General features: G+C 56.0%; 7 protein-coding genes across 7 annotated transcripts; 5 read left to right on the top strand and 2 right to left on the bottom strand.

Moving 5' to 3' along the window:
• Positions 1–230: 230 nt before the first annotated feature.
• On the top strand, positions 231–2,119 carry LTHEOB_7487 (Amino acid transporter; the record flags this gene model as incomplete). The annotated part of the gene is made up of 6 exons (XM_035516858.1): positions 231–313; positions 371–450; positions 509–863; positions 970–1,198; positions 1,247–1,406; positions 1,458–2,119. 6 exons carry the CDS (start codon positions 231–233, stop codon positions 2,117–2,119), a joined length of 1,569 nt encoding a protein of 522 aa, XP_035371458.1.
• Positions 2,120–2,604: 485 nt separating this feature from the next.
• LTHEOB_7486 (Mitochondrial 37s ribosomal protein) lies at positions 2,605–3,382 on the bottom strand (the record flags this gene model as incomplete). The annotated part of the gene is made up of 4 exons (XM_035516857.1): positions 2,605–2,724; positions 2,871–3,019; positions 3,181–3,215; positions 3,306–3,382. The coding sequence occupies 4 exons, from the start codon at positions 3,380–3,382 to the stop codon at positions 2,605–2,607; spliced, it is 381 nt and encodes a 126-aa protein (XP_035371457.1).
• Positions 3,383–3,776: 394 nt separating this feature from the next.
• On the top strand, positions 3,777–4,746 carry LTHEOB_7485 (YjeF-related protein; the record flags this gene model as incomplete). The annotated part of the gene is made up of 5 exons (XM_035516856.1): positions 3,777–3,815; positions 3,864–3,972; positions 4,025–4,090; positions 4,144–4,564; positions 4,644–4,746. The coding sequence occupies 5 exons, from the start codon at positions 3,777–3,779 to the stop codon at positions 4,744–4,746; spliced, it is 738 nt and encodes a 245-aa protein (XP_035371456.1).
• A 2,115-nt stretch (positions 4,747–6,861) lies between these two features.
• On the top strand, positions 6,862–7,523 carry LTHEOB_7484 (Nitroreductase family protein; the record flags this gene model as incomplete). Its single annotated transcript, XM_035516855.1, has 2 exons — positions 6,862–7,152; positions 7,206–7,523. The coding sequence occupies 2 exons, from the start codon at positions 6,862–6,864 to the stop codon at positions 7,521–7,523; spliced, it is 609 nt and encodes a 202-aa protein (XP_035371455.1).
• Positions 7,524–12,196: 4,673 nt separating this feature from the next.
• On the bottom strand, positions 12,197–14,365 carry LTHEOB_7483 (DNA-repair protein UmuC-like protein; the record flags this gene model as incomplete). Its single annotated transcript, XM_035516854.1, has 1 exon — positions 12,197–14,365. One exon carries the CDS (start codon positions 14,363–14,365, stop codon positions 12,197–12,199), a length of 2,169 nt encoding a protein of 722 aa, XP_035371454.1.
• A 1,360-nt stretch (positions 14,366–15,725) lies between these two features.
• LTHEOB_7482 (Glutathione s-transferase) lies at positions 15,726–16,891 on the top strand (the record flags this gene model as incomplete). The annotated part of the gene is made up of 3 exons (XM_035516853.1): positions 15,726–15,833; positions 15,921–16,377; positions 16,425–16,891. 3 exons carry the CDS (start codon positions 15,726–15,728, stop codon positions 16,889–16,891), a joined length of 1,032 nt encoding a protein of 343 aa, XP_035371453.1.
• A 1,135-nt stretch (positions 16,892–18,026) lies between these two features.
• Positions 18,027–19,079, top strand: LTHEOB_7481 (Transcription factor; the record flags this gene model as incomplete). The annotated part of the gene is made up of 6 exons (XM_035516852.1): positions 18,027–18,176; positions 18,232–18,276; positions 18,333–18,396; positions 18,454–18,853; positions 18,914–18,951; positions 19,030–19,079. The coding sequence occupies 6 exons, from the start codon at positions 18,027–18,029 to the stop codon at positions 19,077–19,079; spliced, it is 747 nt and encodes a 248-aa protein (XP_035371452.1).

Below are 19,079 nucleotides of genomic sequence, written 5' to 3'. Positions count from 1 at the left end.
ATTGGCGGGATGATCCGCGAGCGCCCGTGGCGGCGGCTTGCCAGCATGACATCTCCGCTCGCACGCAAGACATTACAGCTTTAACGCGACTCATCGGCTCGCTCTGCACTATCGCCGCGCTGCGCCGCGACTGCTCTATCCATTTCTTAATGACTTAGTTGCTAGTGAGGTGTGCACCTCCGGCGACTGCTGCTTCCCCGCGCGATACCTCCTGGATCACAAATCCCAACATGGCTACCTATGCGGCGATAAGCGCCGGTCCCTCGGATTTCGAGGACAGGCCGGCGAGCGCAGCCTCTCACAGAGGCAGACGGTCAGTCTGCGCTCTTCTACTATGTTGCGCTGCATGTCTTGCTAACATATGCGCCAGGTCGCGCCACGGCAAACGAGACGTCGGCTTCGCTGGACAGGCTACATGGGCTAGCAGCGTCATCAACCTGGTCAACACGAGTGCGCATACACCCCTCACGGTCACGAGAATACACACTGACGGATATTTGGGGTGAAGTCTTGGGCGCAGGTCTCCTCGCCATGCCGCACGCCCTGTCGCAAATGGGCATTCTGCTAGGCTGCTGCGTCATCGTGTGGGCAGGCCTCACAGCGGGCTTCGGCCTGTACCTCCAAACTAGATGCGCCAAATACCTGGATCGCGGAACCGCCTCGTTCGCCTCGCTCTCCAAGATAACGTATCCAAATGCCGCCGTTGTTTTCGATGCTGCGATCGCCATCAAGTGCTTCGGTGTTGGAGTCAGTTACTTGATCATCATCGGAGATCTCATGCCTGGAGTTGTAAGAGGATTTAGCGATGCTGCTGGAGAAATCGGATTCCTGGTGGACCGTCAGTTCTGGGTCACGGCTTTCATGTGCGTCTCTTCCCCTGGTACCCCCTACGCCGCCGCATCCTTTGCCGATCTGCAAAGCGGCTGGGTCTCTCGCCGGAACACAGAGAAATGCTAACGCTTTTTATAGGCTCATTGTCATTCCCTTGTCTTTCCTTCGTCGTCTCGATTCTCTCAAATATACCAGCATGATAGCGCTGGTGTCGATTACTTACCTCGTCATCCTTGTTCTTGCCCATTTCTTCAAGGGAGATACTATGGCAGACCGCGGCGAGGTTCACGTAATCGGATGGTCTGGCCCGGTTGCCGCCCTTTCCGTCTTCCCTGTAGTTGTCTTTGCCTACACGTGCCACCAGAATGTAAGCTTACCAGGTTGCTTTATTCAAGCTAGACACTGACTCTTCCAGATGTTTTCCATTCTCAATGAGATTTTTGACAACTCCCACTTCCGGACTACATCTGTTGTCGGCGCCAGTATCGGCCTGGCTTGCTCTCTTTACATTCTCGTTGGTATTACCGGGTATCTGTCTTACGGCGATAAAGTTGGCGGCAACATCGTCAGCATGTGTAAGTGCACCTGACGTACCCGCAAACTGCATGTCTCTTACCAATTTCTAGACGCCCCGTCCGCTGCTTCGACCATTGGCCGTCTGGCGATCGTCATCCTGGTCATGTTCTCCTACCCTCTACAGGTCCACCCATGCCGCGCGTCCATCGACGCGGTTATCAACTGGCGGCCGCAGCGGGCCCCCAAATCTTCTCGCACGAGTACTAATGAAGGCTCTCCGTCAAGCGAGCACAGCGCTCCGCTTCTCGGACCGCCCAAGCCGAACAACGGGCCCATCGCGGCTCCTCTGCAGCCCAAGGCTGAGCCAATGAGCGAGATGCGTTTCGCCATCATAACTACCACCATCATTGTACTGAGCTACATAACCGCCATGACCGTTTCCTCGCTCGAAAAGGTGCTTGCCTACGTCGGCAGCACCGGCAGCACGGCTATCAGCTTTATTCTACCTGGTATCTTTTACTACAAGATTTCATCCCCCCATAGCCCGCACCACCAGCGCCTCCTCAAGGATGAGGATGATGAAGAAGGTTGGAATTCTGGAGACGAAGAGAATATGACAGAATCGGGTCTTCTGCTTAGAAATTTGGCGACAAAGACAAGGAGCTTCAGAAGGGGGCTTTTGAGAAGACTGAGTCTTGCGTTGGCGATTTATGGGTTGATTGTCATGGTTGTTTGCCTGGGAACCAACACGTTCTTGATCGCGGCGCACTAAAGGGAATTAGTGCAGAGATTGAGGAGGGATAAGGAGTGGATAAGAAGACCGCATCATTTCTGCTTTGGCTGGAGTTGGGTATGGTGCATAGATCGGGTGCCTGGTGCTCGGATATCGTTCATTGATTTATTTGTCAGTTCATTATCCCTTATGGTACCAACCTAGTAGATGAGAAGTAGGAGGGTGACTGTTTTTTTAATTGTTTCTAATAATTAATTTCAGTCACCAAAATTTCGCCTCTGCTTTTCAATTAAGCTTCACACTCCTGTTGAAAGCGTCCACGCAAACAATAGCATTTCAGCTCGTTTCCTCTTTCTGTACATGGTATTGGTACAAGTGCATCTTTTGACGCAGCAAGCAACGTGAGCCCTCCAACAGGGCTATATCCCTTAATGTTCCATAACGCCAAACCCAATGCAAACCGTCCTCGTCTGAATATTCGCCCGCAAGCCTCCATCCGACCCCCCTCGCGTTACGAAATTCCTTTATGCACCCTCAGCGGGAGGGTTACGTTCCTTGTACGGGTTGGCCTTGTGCTTCGCGTCCGCCTGAATGACCTGCTGCTGGATCTGTCCAACGCGGTACTTGGGCTCGAGCAGACCAGCCTAAGATTCAACAGAATTTCGTCAGCCACATTCTGTTCCCCGGATTCCCCTCTTTCACATAGCTCTTTCCTCTTCTTCAGACCTGCCACAAAACACCCGCCGAATGCTTCCCCCCACCCCCCACTCCACTTCTGGTTTGGACGTACCATAGACAGCAATCTCCAGCAGGTATCGCTAGGCTGGGCGCCGACACCGAGCCAGTACTGCGCGCGCGACCGGTCCAGCTTGATGTCCTTGTACGGGCGGCCGCTGGGGTCATCCGGCCTCGCGGGCTTGGGAATCGGGTCGTATGTGCCTTCAAGAAGAGCCCAATCGTCAGTCACGCCAAATACGTCACGGAATTTCTCCGCTGAATAGTAATTGTTCTACGGAGCTCTCCGCCATGTCCGGCCGGAAGGTGTGCGGCGGCGGCGGGGCGGAGGCTTAACCACGGGAATGATGTGTGTGTTTGCGTACCGAGGACTTCGAGCGGCTTGCTGTCCCTTGCCGTCCTGTGTGCAGTTCCAATGTTAGCTGCCGGAAGGTTCCCTTCTGGTTGGTGTCGTGGTGTCGGCGGTCGGTGGTGCTGCTCAATTGCTTACCGAGCGTGGGCGACGACGATGTTGTAGAAGGGAGAGTGGCGCTTGCCGAAGCGCGCGAGCCGTATCTTGAGGACCATGATTGCGGTGGGGTTGGGGCGAGAACAATTGCTGGTATTACTGGCTATTGCCGACGCGCGACACGGCCGTCGTGAGCCCATCCACGATAAGTTTCTCGGACAGACCCCGGGGAAATGTTTTGCCGACTCTGGACAGGGATCAGGGCTCTGGGTGTGTCTTCCTCGACTTTGTGCACGTTTGCAGTCTGTGCGTGGTAATTGAGGATGAAGACTGATAATTAGGGTGGAGACTGGTCGGTGGACGTCAAGGTGTTCAAAAATTGCTTGTGGCGGTAGCGTTGCTTCCTCTTTCGGAGCGCTGACATGATCAACGTGATGTGATGTAATGTTCTGTGCCCGCCTGTCTTCCATTGCGCGACAACCACAACTTCGTTTCCCGTTACCCTTCACTTTCATGTTTCGGACGTCCAGGAAGCTCATGATGGCTCTCAAGGTGAGTGATGGCCAAAACATAAACGAACAGACTCTGACTCTTTCTCAGACTCTTTCCGCAAAGAACGCTGCCGAGCTCGACAAGGAGCTCATGAGTAGCGGTGCTTTCTCTATCGACCAACTGATGGAGCTGGCTGGCCTTTCAGTATCCCAAGCTGGTATAGAGCCTGTCTGCTGCACTCATTATGACAAAGCCTAATCAGTTGGTAGTGTTCAAGCTCCAGCCCCTCAGCCAAGGCAAGCGAATTCTCGTAGCTTGCGGGCCCGGCAACAACGGTACCACTTCGACATCCAGCTTCGACCACAGCACCCCCACTAACAAAATACAGGCGGCGACGGTCTCGTAGCGGCCCGCCACCTCCACCACTACGGCTACCAACCCACCGTCTACTACCCCAAGCAGAGCAAGAACGAGCTGTACCAGCGCCTGCGGAAGCAGCTCGAGGACCTGAACGTGCCATTCACCGACGACTTTGACGCGGCGCTCGGCGCGGCGGACCACGTCGTCGATGCCATCTTTGGCTTCAGCTTCAGCGGCGAGGTGCGCGAGCCCTTCCCCAGGGTCATCGAGGCCCTGCGCGACACCAAGGTGCCCGTTCTCGCCGTCGACGCACCGTCGAGCTGGAACATCGAGACCGGCCCGCCCGACTCCGGACCGGGAAAGGGCTTCAACCCGCCCGCGCTGATCAGCTTGACGGCGCCCAAGCCGCTGGTGAAGTGGTTCAAGGGCAGGCATTTCCTTGGTGGAAGGTGGGTTGAGCACGCTAACCCCACTATCCCCTTGAAGAATTTTGCTTGTAGAATGAATCGTCTAACGAAAATGATGCAGGTTCCTGACCAAGGCTATGGCAGAGAAATACGGCCTGGACATCCCGCCCTACGAGGGTATTGACCAAGTTGTCGAGGTGCCGGGCGAAGGCCAGAAGCTCTAAAGCATAATCGAATGAGTAATGAATGGTAACGATAATAATTGAAACCCTTCCATGATCTTCCTTCTTGCTTTTGACTTTTATACGAAGTTAATTTTTACTCGCCTCCCTTGCTGAAGCTTCAACATTGTGATCCGCGTCTCCCGTCTATAGGATTGGACCCCTCCACCGCATCCGTCGCAGAAATGCAGCCCAACAAGCATGGTTTGAATTGCGCAACCCGAGCCGACGAGCTCTGATTTGGATTCCATCCACTAGAAGACCTCGTACCCGATTATTATCAACTGTCGGTGGAAGCTTTGAAGAAAAAGATCTTCTCAACGCAGTGACACAGTGAGCGGCGGCCCGAACCGGCGGAGGCGTGTGGGGGTTTCTAGGCTCAGATCAGCGTGGGATGATCCTATGGCGCCATCTTATTCGGGAAGTGGGGACTCTAAGCAGATACTCAACCGAGCTCTCGTGACTTTCCGGCCGGGCGACGTCGGTGTGATACACCGTTAAACAAGGTCTTGTAGACCCAGCAGCTCGACGCTCATTCTGCTGAGCAAAAGCCTGCGTATGGAAAGAGATACTTTGAACTCCGCTCATAACGCATAGCCTGAGATATAAATGTTTCTGCATGCAAGTACTCCTCATGTTTTAGCGATGATCCGGTACTTTAAGCGGACATCTCCTCTATCAGGTGTCACTCGGATAACTTTGTTCAGAATAAAGTGGACAGTGGCCCGTTGAGACAAGGTGCTGGAGGGATGCCAACTCCAGTGCAGTTACGAGGTTCTATGCGTGAGCTTTTGAGGGTTTGTCTAGCCTTCTCGCCATTTCACCGACACTTTACTCATTGAGGAGAGAAAATTCGTGCGGGTTTGGTGCGTACTTGGCAACTGTTGCTTGAAGATTACTAGCGGACGAACCGGAACAGTTTGTGGACAAGGAAGTTCGGACATTCGCTGGCAACGAAATCCTCGCTTAATGCGGGTGCACAGGATCTCGTTGCCAGCGAATGTCCGAACTTCCGTGTCCACATGCCGGACTGCGATGAGCATAAAGAAGTCGGATTCCCCTGCTTGGGATCGGGTCGACACCTTGGATATCATCTTTGACAAGCATACAGGCGACCTTCTTCATCGTGGCTACTGATCGCGCCGAATCGTCGGTACACTCATCATGAGACCATGCAATCAGGTAATAAGGGGCTTTTCAAAGCCCAGTACAGAAGAAGTCGAAGCTGGCATTTTCAACCTGCTATAAAGAAGACGGAGACTTTATACAGGAGATGCTAACAGCAGGACGCACGATTACTTCCGTTCTCGGCCGAGTTCGAGTCGTTGTACAGAAGGGAAGGCTGGGATAGGAAGCGGTCAGGCGTCGCGCATTTCTCAGCACCGGAAGGAGCAGCATCCGTTCTCCGAATGGCACCATACAACGACGAGCTCACAAGATGAGATGCTTACGAATGCGACAGCTGCTCGGGAGTGTATAGGCCCGAGATGGCATTAGTTGGTGTTGAGTTTTGGTAAGCAGCTCATTGGTGGCGTACCTGCGTTCTCGTGCGCAGGGTCCTTGGCGGCGGGGCAATTCCGCGGGGCGCCAGAGCGGGAGGCCAAAGCTTGATCGGAGAGGCCTTCGGATTTATCGAGCTGCCCCTCCATCGAGTCCCTCCGTCACGCAACTCCGATACGACGTCAACTAAGCTATGGCGAATCCTGACGAAGCTACGCCGGCTCGGCCCATGAGGCGTGAGCTCATGCAACCGCGTGCAATTGGTTAACTGGTCGAGCCCGCCGGTCTCGAGTAAGGCCGCCGTCATCCTGGCTCCGAAAGTCTGAATCCGCTCCGTCACAGCTTCCATGCGCTTCACGGCATTTCTTTTCGGTCTGGTCGCCGCTCTTCTCGGAGCATATCTCCACGCCATCTTCTGTACAGACGCCCTCCTCAAACATGGCTGCCCCACACCTGCTTAAGAAATCCTTACCAATCCTTACCCGCTTGTCTCCCACGCTTTGCTACAAAAGCGCCGCGCCCGCCGCAACCTCACTGCTATTCTCCAAACCACTGACTCCAGCCTCAGCAACCTCTTCTACTACCAGCACCTTCCGCGCCTTCACCACCTCCACCACAATGGCCTCCACCAAGCCCTTCCTCGACGCCGTCAAGGAGCGTCGCACCTACTACCAGCTCAACAACACCTCTCCCGTCTCCGACGAGCGCATCAAGGAGATCGTCAACGACGTCGTCCTGTCCGTCCCCTCGTCCTTCAACAGCCAGAGCGCCCGCGTCGTCGTCCTGCTCAAGGGCGAGCACGAGAAGTTCTGGGACATCACCAAGGACGTCCTCAAGCCCCAGGTCCCCGCCGACGCCTTCCCCGCCACTGAGGCCAAGCTGAACGGCTTCCGCGCCGCCTACGGCACCGTACGTGACCATGCTGCTCGTATCTAGTGCAATTGCTAACAATTCTTCCACAGATCCTCTTCTTCGAGGACCCCGCCCCGGTCAAGGAGCTCCAGAGCAAGTTCGCCCTGTACGCGGCCCACTTCCCCGTCTGGTCGGAGCACACGTCGGCCATGCACCAGTTCGCGCTGTGGACCGGCCTCGAGGCCGAGGGCTTCGGCGCCAACCTGCAGCACTACAACCCGGTCGTCGACCAGAAGGTCCAGGACGAGTGGAAGGTGCCCCAGGAGTGGCAGCTGCGCGCCCAGCTCGTCTTCGGCGGCCGCGCCGGCGAGGCCGGCCCCAAGGACCAGAAGCCGCTCAACGAGCGCGTCTTCTTCCACGGCGCGTAAATCATGCTGGATAAGCGGGGAGAAACTCTGGTTTAGTGCTGTCTCAGGAATGAGCAGCTGACAATATTTGTTTGGCGTTGGAAAATTATGGTTGATTGGATATTACTAGCGGTTCTATACCGATTGATTGCTACGATAGACACGTAGACAAGAGAGGGAATTGAGACTTTATTCCTGACAGTTTTGTGCTACCTATCCAAATGCTGTACGGTCCGGGGATTGAATGAAGTGACTGTTTTTCGTGCATAACTGGCCGGTTCAATTCGACAAAGAACATCAACTGAGCACATTCTCAAAGCAACTTCTGCTGACCAGTCCCATGACGGCACTACCCACCTGTTCGCTCGGGTTCACAGACCTGGTGACTCACATGCAATGTTGGTAGTTTATAAGCCCAGGCGAAAGATATCTCCCGGCTCTTGGCCAAGTTGTCCCATGGTCCAAGCTGGATGACCCACGGTGAAGAGCGACTGCTTTTCCTTGCAAAATTCATTACTTTAGATTCACTCTCCGGCTGTCTTCCTCTACATAGTGTCTGTTCTAACACCATGCGGAAGGTTCCGCATCTCATCATGATGTACACTTGGTGGAGTGCTTCATGACACAAACATGCTGGCTCCCTCTACCTTTCGGTTACGGAGATCCACCACCTTTCACTGACACCAACACGAGAGGCCGCTGCACGCAGTTGGTTGGTTGGCCAGAAGACCGCCAAAGAGCAGTATCTCCTTAGTTAAGGCATGTGCTCCCCAAGCGGGCATCCACACTCCATTTACAAACCGAAGAACCCCCACGATTAGCCTGTCTTAAAAACGAAGAGCGGCACAGAGGGGCACGAGCTTCGGCAGCAGGAGGAGAGGCGGCGTCGGCGTCATTTGACCGCCCTCGCGCGTCATTGGGGAGGGCGCTGGTGTGATACACTAGCCATATGGCGTCACTTGCGGGGTCACTCTCGAGGACGGCTCGCGACGGGCCATGCACCTGTGGCATGTGACTGAGTGGGAGTTCTGGTGGCGCTGGTTTGTTGAGAGGTTAAAAGGGAGGGGGCGATGCTGAGTTTGTGAGAGTCCAGTGTCGTTGCGGAAGCTACTCTGCGGTAGCAATCCGCGTGCAGGCAGTGTTCCACTTCGTCTGCTTATGTAGAAGTGACCGTCACGAACTGTTCCGCCGTGGTTTGCAGATAGTGATATTTCATATTTCGTGGCTCTCTGAAGACTTGACAGGCTTTCCTGTCTCCATCAAATCATGAGGATGTTGCTCATTATCACTTGAAGTTGATGAAAAGTAGAGACCGTATACCCATCCACTCGAGCAAAGTACGTCATACAATTTGTTTGAGCTGCCCGTGACAATTAGTAGAGACAGGTCATATTGTTTGAATTGCGGTGATAATCTTGAAACTAGGAGCGGCTCATCTTGGCAGAAGACACCGCGGCCTCCGGTATCTTCATACCCAATTCAACTCATATAGCACTTGTCATCTAGAGGACGCTCTGCCCCAATGCGGGGCCGTCAAATGAATCTCGTGGATAATGATACTAACCCGAAGATAGTGAGCGTGGTCAGAAAATGCTGTTCATCAGCATCTCTTTGCTATTATTAATTCTTTTGTCCAATTTCCATCTGCAAGGAATTTTGTTGCCGAACACCGACTGTATTCAATGTCATCTGCGTCATAATTTGGGAACTTGAACATCTATGCTAAGGGCAATTTTCCTCCGCAAAGCTCTACAACAGTCCGAGGATTGGTATTTTTCCGTTGCTGCTTTTACTTACTCATCTCCTCGGGAGATGTCTCGAATATCCCAATAGCTACTAATCCGGCTTATATATCAATCATTCTCTTTCCTATCCCTCATGTGGTCGAAAGGCAGCACATGACGGGACAGGAACCCTACAACACTACGTGACTTGTGTCCGGCCTTGCTGTCAGATGTGATGCTTTTGGGCGAGGATGCTCCGACCAGGATTGTGGGCAGCCATTATAAATTCCTCAACGCGTTCAATCATAACCTTTGAGTGAAGAGTCCTTGGAGGCTTCGAGCCGCAAGGCTCTGCACAAAAACAAGCAAACGAATCCTACTGCCTTCCTGCGATTTGACAATTTGACATCATGCTCAGCGCTCAGTAATACTCTAATCACTATGAGTGGGTGGCGATGAAGCGCACTATTTTTCTTTTGGGCAGCTCTGCACCTATTTTTATACGTGCTAGAAAATAGATTTGATTCTCAAGGAATTCTAACTTTGCCTTCTGATGAAGTTAATTGTGAAAACTTAGTTCAATATTGCACGAAATAGACGTTGTTTGAGAAGCATATATGTGCCACAAACACGTGTTGCACACGCATGTCAGCACCGGACATACTCAGTTCTCCATGTCCCTACAAACAAGCAGAATTGAGAATGGACACCCCTTCAACCATAACACTGGCATACTTCTTAGCTAATTCTTACGCTCTGTAATCCAGCCCATCGTGGTCAGCCTGCCGAAGCATTTCCTTCAATCCCAGACCCCAAACACACCCCGGAGCGTATGACGTCTTCCCGTCCCTGCGCCACACGTGGCTGGTGTACACCCTGTCAACTCCGACTCCGAGCAAGTTTGACACGAGGGATCAGCGCTGCACGACGACGTAGAGGCCGTTCCATCCGTGCCGTGCCGTCGAAAAGGAAAAAGAAGAAAAAAAAGAAAGGAAAAAGAAAAAACAACAACAAACGATCCAGACCGTACGTGATCGGCAAATGGCAGCGACAAGGGACTTTCCGACCCTGGCGGCGCGTGCCTGAGCCAAGGCATGTATCGGGAAGGGAAAACGAATTATTATCACCCCATTATTTTCTCCCCACTCAACCCGCGACGGGATCCTCCATCCCGCATTATCTTTTTCCCTGTCAAAACGCTCGCGCGTGGCAGGATCGGCAGGCGTGAGCGCTAACCGCGGCGGGTGTTCAGCTGGGGGGAGGGTTGTGAGGTTTAAGTCGTCTTCCTGTCCAACGAGCTAGGTCTGCAGTGTTGCCTGGGTAGTAAGCGCTTGTGAGGAAGGCTTCCTACTAGACGTTTCGCAGGAGTGTGGCCTCCCGAGGCATACGTACGTACGTACGAGGGGGGAAAGCAATGTTACGCGGCATCGTAACGCAAAGAGCAATAGTCCGTCATTCGAGAGAGGCCCGGGTGAACGCACTCCCGGTCCTCCTCATCATCAGGCGTGCAGTTAATCAGACGGGAGTGCGCGTGCACCTTCATCTACCACCTGTTCACCCCATGTCCCTGGCGGAGCGGGCGCGGAAGGACGGGAGACACGGACGCATTGAGCTCAGCCGACCTTCGGGACGAAAGGAATGGTCAGATTTCTACGGGCGAACCCGGGAGAAAGGGTGAAGACGGGGGGTTGTGTGAGAGAAGCGTCGTCGTGTTTGATTTGGAGCTAATGCACTGCATGATTAGCTCGTGGCCGTGGGGAGGCGGGAGAGGGAGGGACGAAAAAAGCCGGGGTTGCCGTAAAGGGAAGGGGGAAGAGCAGACCCCACACGCCGACGGGAAATCGAACGAGTTCTAGACCGCGCGACATCTGCTCAAGTCGCTCAGAGAAAAGCAGAGCCCAAACGCGTCCGTAACCTATTGCAGAAAGACAACGACAGCCCAAGCGCTGAGGTTACGTCAGTTCACAGAAAAAGCAAAAAGGTATGACGACAGTCAGCCCAACGTAAAGGGAGCCGAGGCAGCGGGACCGAGAAGAAGCAAGCAAAAGCAGTACCTAGGCTAAGCGAACGGGGGCCGAAAACGACTGCCCCAAAAAGGCAGTTCAGATCAAGATCCCAACCAACGGCTCTGTGCTGATCCGGAGGGCGGCTCGACCCATCGACCGGGACCTCGTGTCGATCTGAGAAAAGGACGAGAAAAAAAGCAATGGGAGATTGGGTTGACAGCAACCTTTTTGCACGGCCCTGCAGAAGATGACAGAAGCAACGGTCCAATCGCGCTGCCGATCCCCTCCCAACCGTTCGTCATATCGCGTGCCACTGAGCAAACTTTTTAGGCTTTTTGAGCTATCTGCGCCACGCCTCAATCCACCTGAACAAGCGCACTTCGTGATGGTCGCCACCCGCATCCCCCCGACATAGCACCTTCTCTGGCTGGCCTCAAATGCGCCACCATCCTGCAAGGGGCACTCGCCTCTTCCTTGTAGAGTCGCGGCGCTCAAACTTCTGCTAAGGCCTGCAGTAGCGTATTCACGCTCCCGCTCCCGCGCGCAGTGCTGCCTCACCCCAAGCCATTCATGCAGCCATCCAGCCAGCCGCGCCTGAACCAAGGTCCGCAATGCAGTAGTCTCGCGTGGCCCCCAACAGCAAGCGCGAACAACATTGAAGCCCAATCTCCTCCCGTTTGGCATAGATGTCGTCACCAATTGAGGGGCGTACCTGTTGCTCCCAGGTACGGAATGATTTTGCCAATTCCCCGACGGGGGTCATAGCGGGGGGGAGCCCACTGTTGGAAACAGTGCGCCATGGAGCCTGTTCCAGACCCTCATTCGATACTACCCCGTCCCGGGACCAGAGGTGTGGGAACCCAATTCATCCTGCGTGTCTCCACCGATAGATGCAGGTACGAGAGTGGAGATTGACAATGATTGTCGTAGCATTGGCCATCTGAACGACGGCCGGTCCACCTTCTCAACCCTTGCCGAACGCCAGCTTCATCTGCCCCTTCTCTGGCCCCTTGACCGACTTTCCCGACGAGCCGGAGCCGGCTGGCCTTCCCCGCCCACGCGGCTTGGGTGTTGTGGACGAGGGTGGCGCGGGTGGACGTGCGGCAGCAGAAGCGCGGTCCTCAGCCTGAAGCTGTTCTGCAAGGTCCTTTGCCACATGGTAGTCCGAGTGCTCCCCCTGCTGAGAGACGGGGACACGGGTCGAGCAGCGCTCGCAGACGAACGTATCTAGTGTGGTTTGATGCGAAGGTTGGGCAGCAACGTTGTGAGTAGTGGCTGGTTCCGTGCTTGTAGGGAAATAATCCGTCTGGTGGAAATGGCCTTCAGGTGGCGGTTGAGCAGATGGAGGTGGTATTTCCGATGGGTCAACTTCATCCCACGTCTGTTCGGGATCTTCAGCGCCAGTAGAGAAGTGGCCATGGTGTCCGTCATCTAGGGGCTCTAACGGAACTTCATGCTCGGTGTGCTCAGACGCAGCTCTGCTGTTTTCTCTGCTCATGGATGGACTGTGCTCGTTCCCGGAATCGTCACGACTGGTTTGGCGTGGACCGAAAAACCTCTGGATGCCACTTTCGTCAACTCGGCGCCTCTTTTGGGGCGGTGGTGGATCAGCCCTGTCATTCTTGCTTGACGAGGCCTCTCTTTCGCTAGCAAACATAGCCTTAGCCTCTGCTCCGCGAACGAGGAAGCCACTGATTCCCTTGTTGCCAGTAATACCATCCTCAAACCCTCCTACGCTCAAAGATAGGTTTGAACATGGCCATGCGCGTCCATCGACGACGACTGAAGCAAGTAGGCCCTTGGCAAGGACGAAGAGCATTTCTTCGGAGAACGTCTTAGCTTGGGGGATAGGCGATTGCTTGGATCGGGTCTGTTGTCCTTGTCGGTGATGCAAATTAATAGTCTTGGGTCGGCGCCTATTCTCAAGAACACCTTCTTCGACGCAGCGGGAAAAGATGTCGGCGCAAAAGATACGTAGCCAACGGAGACCCTGGTCGAAATTATTGATTGATGGACGGAAGGACTTGGCTGACAACATGCTCTTGATTTGCATTCTGGAGTTGACTTCGCTGGTGTCGTTTCCGCGGATAATGTCATACAGCCAGATACCGGTACCATCACCGAGTCTCTGAAGCTGGTCCAACGATGCCTCCAACAGGTCCTTGACGGTGTCTGTATTAAACATAGCTACCACTTCGTCGCCAAGCTTGCCGCCAAGATTGCGGATCTTCGTGAACTTCATGTCACTGAGGAAATTCTGCACGGCGCGGTTCCGAACAACAGTCTGCTGATTGGGTTTCTTATGGCCAGATCCAAGCTTTGCTAACATCTTGTTCCGCGCGACACCACCGGAACAAGTGTACTTCAGTTCTTCGAAGACCCTGGCTCGAACATCCCGAACAATCTCGGATCCAATCAGAATAGCGACATCATCCCAGTCCGGATCGTCATCCTCAGTCTCCGAGGCATCCAAGTCAATCAAGTGATCCGTCTGCCAATCCAACGCTGTCGTCGGAGGCCTCGGCAAGTTCTCCGTGGGATCATCATACGGCGGCGGGCCAGCCAGTTCCGGATACCTCTCCAGCAAGACGCTATGCACCTGCGCCGAGAGGTCCATGAAGACCTCATCGATGCTGGCCTTCTCCACCCTCTGCAGCTCCTTCGGCAGCGCGTCCTTTATCAGCGCCAGGATCTTGCGCGACTCCATGCGGTACGGATCCAGGCTGACCTTGTGCGTCGCCATGTTCTTGAACGCGTCGTCGTGGTAGGCCCAACGCTCGTCGCCCTCCTTCCACGTCGCAACGTGCTGGCACACGAGGTCTGGACACAGCTTCTGCGCCTCGGCCGCCGTGACGTGGCGGCTGAGACCGAACGCGCGCGCCGGGTAGTTGATGGCGATTAGGCCCTGCCACTGCTGCACCGCCAGCGGCTGGTCCGGCGAAACGCCCAGGCGCACCATCTCGCATTGTGCGTAGAAGGCATCTAGGTCGATGTGTGCGACGACGCGCAGCGGGCAGGTCGTCGTGAAGGCGCTGAGCTGCGAAAGGTGCCGGTAGGTGAAATTCGACTTTCTGCGGCGGCCGCTGCCGGTGGACAGGGGCGAGGAGTCGATGAAGGGTTGCGAGGACGACATGGTGCGAGCCTATGTGTCGTCGAGGCGGCGCGCCTCAGCGGGAGGAGAACATGGCGAGGCGTTGCTGACTGGGTTGTGGTGATGGTGATGGCTGCGATTGAGAAGTCGCGTAGAAGCGCCGCACGCGTCATTGGCGGGACGCGTCGAGGCCCGACCACTAACGTGCATCTTGCTGATTGACAGCCTTCTACCTCCACTACATGGTTATGTTCCTAGAGCTGGCTATTATGATTACTTGCATAATTCCAAGACCCTTTCTGCAGCTCTGGACGTTCTCTCCGAGAACGCTGCTTTCTGGAGAGCCGATCTTAGTGCGGACCAATGTCATCATTGACTTCCAACGTCGCACAGCATGAGCTGCTATATATATCTGGAAAGCCCAGCTTTTCAATATTAGGCACAGCGAATCATCTCGTTGAACATGTCTTTTCTGCGTAACACAGCAGCTCTTTTTGGTATCCTCAACCTCTCGGCCATCGGCGGTGCGACATTGTACTTGCGTTCACATCACGTGTACAATCTGGAGGAACACGAAGCTCGCATGGACGAATTAGAGGGCACGCTGCGAGGCCACATCGGTCTAATCGAGGAGGCGTTGGACCGTTTGGAAGGCAAAGCGGCAGACGCTGATCGGGGAAAGAAGTTGTAGGTGATCGACGATGATCACCGGTCCTAGTCCTGACGCCCGCATAGGAATGACTATTACTCGAAGAGAGGTCGCCACGGAGGAAGCCAGCAATAGGAATCCAGCGCGTCCTACGTTGGGGAAAACCGGGGCAGTAAAGTGACAAAAATGGGGTACCGTGTCGCATATTCATCTGGTGGTAGTCTTCAAACAGTTGCCCCAAACACTGAAGATCTTCATGCATGCAGTGGCAAACAATGCTTCGCGTTCCACGTAGCACGGCCTGTAGCAGAAGGACTGAGCTGTTCCGAAATTTTCTCCTGCAAAACAGTATCTTGCTTACGTAGGTAGTTGGATGCAATACTTTTGAAACTCACATCTACATCCGGATGTTTGCCTGAGCTGCCCACGCGAGAATAGCGCCGCGGCTGCTCCTTGCTCCTTCGTGGGAATTAGCTTCGCGCGGCCGCATACACTTCCCGCAGCCCAAATTGATTGGTCGGCCGCACCCTACTAGCAGATGTCAAAACGTCCGCTCTGCGACGATGATGTCGCTGGTGTGGGGGAACCGAGGTTAGCGGCCGGGAGTCGCTTGTCGACCAAGCTCGCTTCCGGTGGCAGTGATTGCAGCTTCAGCAAGTACCGATACCCCATTGCTTTTAACTAGCAACAGGCCCGCTGCCCAACTCCAAGAGCCGCGCATCGTATCTACTGCCTCTTCAATTCGCACGAGTCATGGCGTCGGTGCCAAACGAGATCGTCCTCTTTCACTACCCTTTCTCACCCTACGCCCGCCGCATCACCTGGTATCTGCAGCTCCGCGGCATAGCATTTGCGCAATGTGTGCGTCCGCTCCCGCCCGCCACCAGTGGGGGCAATTTAGCAGATGTGTGCCTTACCAAGATCCCTGAACGCTGACGCCAACCGCAGATACAACCGATGACAATGCCTCGTCCCGACCTTCGCGAATTGGGAATCGCCTACCGCCGTATTCCGCTCATGGCCATCGGCCGCGACGTATATTGTGACACTCGGCTTATTCTCCGTAAGCTCGAGGAGCGTTTCCCCGACGGGGCGCTTGGAGCGTCGGGCAGCGACCACAAAGCCATTGAGCGCCTACTGGACCGTTGGACCACCGACGCCGGGGTATTCGCTCGCGCCGCCACGCTGATCCCGCCCGACACGCCTGCCCTCCAGGACCCCAAGTTCGCCAAGGATAGGGAGGAATTCTCGGGGCGCAGTTGGTCCAAGGAGGCCATGATACGCGCGCGGCCGGAAAGTCTCGTGTACATTCGCGACGCCTTTGCGCTGCTGGAGGAGACGCTGCTGGCGGACGGGCGGGAGTGGATCCTAAAGACATCGACCCCCAGTCTGGCAGACATTGAAGGTGCGTGACGACCTGCCCATGTGATGACGACGGACACCAGTCCGCAGCTAGGCGTGGTCTGATGCTCGGGTTAGCGATATGGCCGTTCGACTGGCTCGTTGAGATGAAGGGCGCGCTGCCGGCTTCGGTGATATCAGAACGGCAGTTCCCCAAGGTGTACGCGTGGATTGAGAGGTTTCGAGGAGCGCTGCGCGCGGCCAAGTCGTCGGGGCCCAAGCCCGTGACGCTGAAGGGTGCGCAGGCGGTCTCGTTCGTCTCTGGCGCAAACCTTGCGGAATGCGGCGGCCATATTGATGCGGCTGATCCGTTGGGCCTGGTTAAAGGTCAGGAGGTAGAGGTGTGGCCGATCGACAGCGGGTTCCAGCACCGAGACCGGGGTACGCTGGTCAGCCTGACACCAGTAGAGATGGTGCTGGCGAGTAGGACGCAAGCCGGTGGCAGCGAGGTACACATTCATTTCCCGCGGTGGGGTTTCAGGATAGCGGGAGCGCGGGGGGCGGCAGCCAAGCTGTAGAGGCGGCCGCGAGGCTGGACGATGGACATGTTTGGCAAGGCGCGGCGTAGGATGTTCTGCTCCCGGCGGTTGTGACTTCGCGACGGGATGATATCAGGCAAGCCCGGCGTGGCGGGTAAGCGCACTGTAGGGATACAGCCACCAGCGTAATAGGGAGGGCGTATTACTCTTAGTCAGGGCTTGGGCCGCTGGTGAGACGTGTGGGCGGGCAGAGGGTGTGAGTGCGACGCGACACGGCGTGTCCATAGCGATGGAGGGCCGACACGTGCTTCGCTTGGGCTAATTGCCAGAGGCCACGACGAGCGACTGCAGCTGTGCCCAACGTCAGGCCCGGCAGGCGCTGGGGACTCGCTGCAGACTCGGGCTGGAGGTCGGCTCACCGCCACAGGCGCGCAAGAAGCAGCTTGACGCGCGAATTCTAGACGTCCGGGCGGGCTAGCTGCGTTCGTGCAGGGCCGCTGGCGTCAGTGTTTGGGCCCTGGCCGGGTCGCTGCCCAACGCGCCCGCCAGGTCCACATCGTGGATGGGCCCAGCAGCATCCATGATCCATCGCCGGGCGCAACCACGGTGCAAGATAAAGCAAAAGGCACGCTGCCGGCCGCGCAGGGCGACTCTCTCTCGCATTTCCCGCGCTCTGCCTCCACCTCCCCCCCCCGGCCACGCGAGCACCAGAGCATTGGGCACCAGCCTAGCTGTCATCTGCCCGCCCGTGTGCTGCTACTGCGACGAGCCGCCGCCGTCGCGCTCCACGCCCCGGCTTATCCAATTGCAGCCGTTGCAGGCCCGCTCAGAGCCGCAAAAGTCCCAGCGCAACCAGCTGGCCTGTCCGCCGCGAGCCCTGCCGCCGCCACGCGCCGCTCACCGACAGCCGCGACGATATTACTGCCCACTCTCCTCAGCCCCGCACTCGCCCTCTCACCTCTTCCTCTTCCGCTTTCGCTGCCACCAGTGCCTTTGGCTTTCTTTGGAGGGACCCCCGCCCACACGCTCCTCAGCCCGAGGTGATCGCCGGAGCAACTTGCTTTTGGTTTAGGACCTGTCGCTGCCTGCCAGCCTTGCCGTCGCACTCGTCTTCCCTCAGACGCTGACATCAGTGCGAACTTTTCCTTCGTTGCAACACCATCCCCATCGTCTAATGCCATCGACCATGTCTCGCTCAACGCCAACCCGGCAGTGGTTTCAGCCCGGTGATGGCATCGCCCGCGAGGTCATCACCGCTGACATCCAGCGCTACCTGGGCCCGGATGCCCTCGTCAAGCCGGGCATCGGCACTGGCGAGTACGAGGTCAGTCATCGCAGCGCTGCCCGCTCTGCGCATCTCCGCTAACCCGCATCTAAAGGGCGTTGAAGGATATTGGATCACTGCTTATCGCACCCTGACATCGGTGAGTCGCGCCTGCTCGGCTGTTCTACGTTCGCCCGCTGACCCGACGCCCCACAGCAAATGGTGCAGGACTTGAAGCTGGATTCGCAGCGGTGGCGTGCTGAAGTCCAGCAGGGACGAGGTAGCCCACTCGCGAGAGATGCAAAGATGATGGCCAAGCCTCCTGACAAAGCTGCAGTTGCCTATCAAGATTCAAGGACTCACCAGTCCAGGCAGTACTATGGTCCCAGTACGCCGGCCCCGGAGCAGCCGTATGCCCCGCCCTCGGCTTCCCAGGTTTACGCGGACCACCCGTCGTCTGCAGGATACCGGGCGCCCGCCCAAAGTGCCTATGGAGGAGGAGACTACACCTATGCCCAGCCCCAGTCAGGATATGCCCAGCAAGGAGCCCACTATGTGCCAGCCCCTGGATATGGACAAGGCCAAGTGAGGACAACCCCGTCCTATGGATCATACAGCCAGCCGCCTGGCAGGGAGCCGGAGCCGCACTACTCAGGTCACCAGGAATCGCCTAGATACGGCTACCCGCCGTCAACGTCGGCACCGCCCGAACGCGTGTATGCCCCGCCGCAACCAAGGTATTTCATGGAAGATCATATTCCCACGGATGTTTTGGATTTGGCTAAGTTTCCCTGTAGTACAACCCAGCAGTACTACTATGCCGACAGCAGAAGTGGTAAGTTCCTGTTTGCATGACACTTTCTCCGCTGGATGGACTGGGCGCCGAGAGACGGTACTAACGTGTCCCTCTTAGCAGCCACGCAGCCGCCCCCTCAAGCTAACGATCGTCGTCGTCGGCAGTAG

The sequence above is a fragment of the Lasiodiplodia theobromae genome (genome assembly GCF_012971845.1).
Source record: "Lasiodiplodia theobromae strain AM2As chromosome Unknown scaffold_22, whole genome shotgun sequence".
Lineage (NCBI taxonomy): Eukaryota > Fungi > Ascomycota > Dothideomycetes > Botryosphaeriales > Botryosphaeriaceae > Lasiodiplodia > Lasiodiplodia theobromae.
This window is presented reverse-complemented; position numbering and strand designations above follow the sequence as displayed.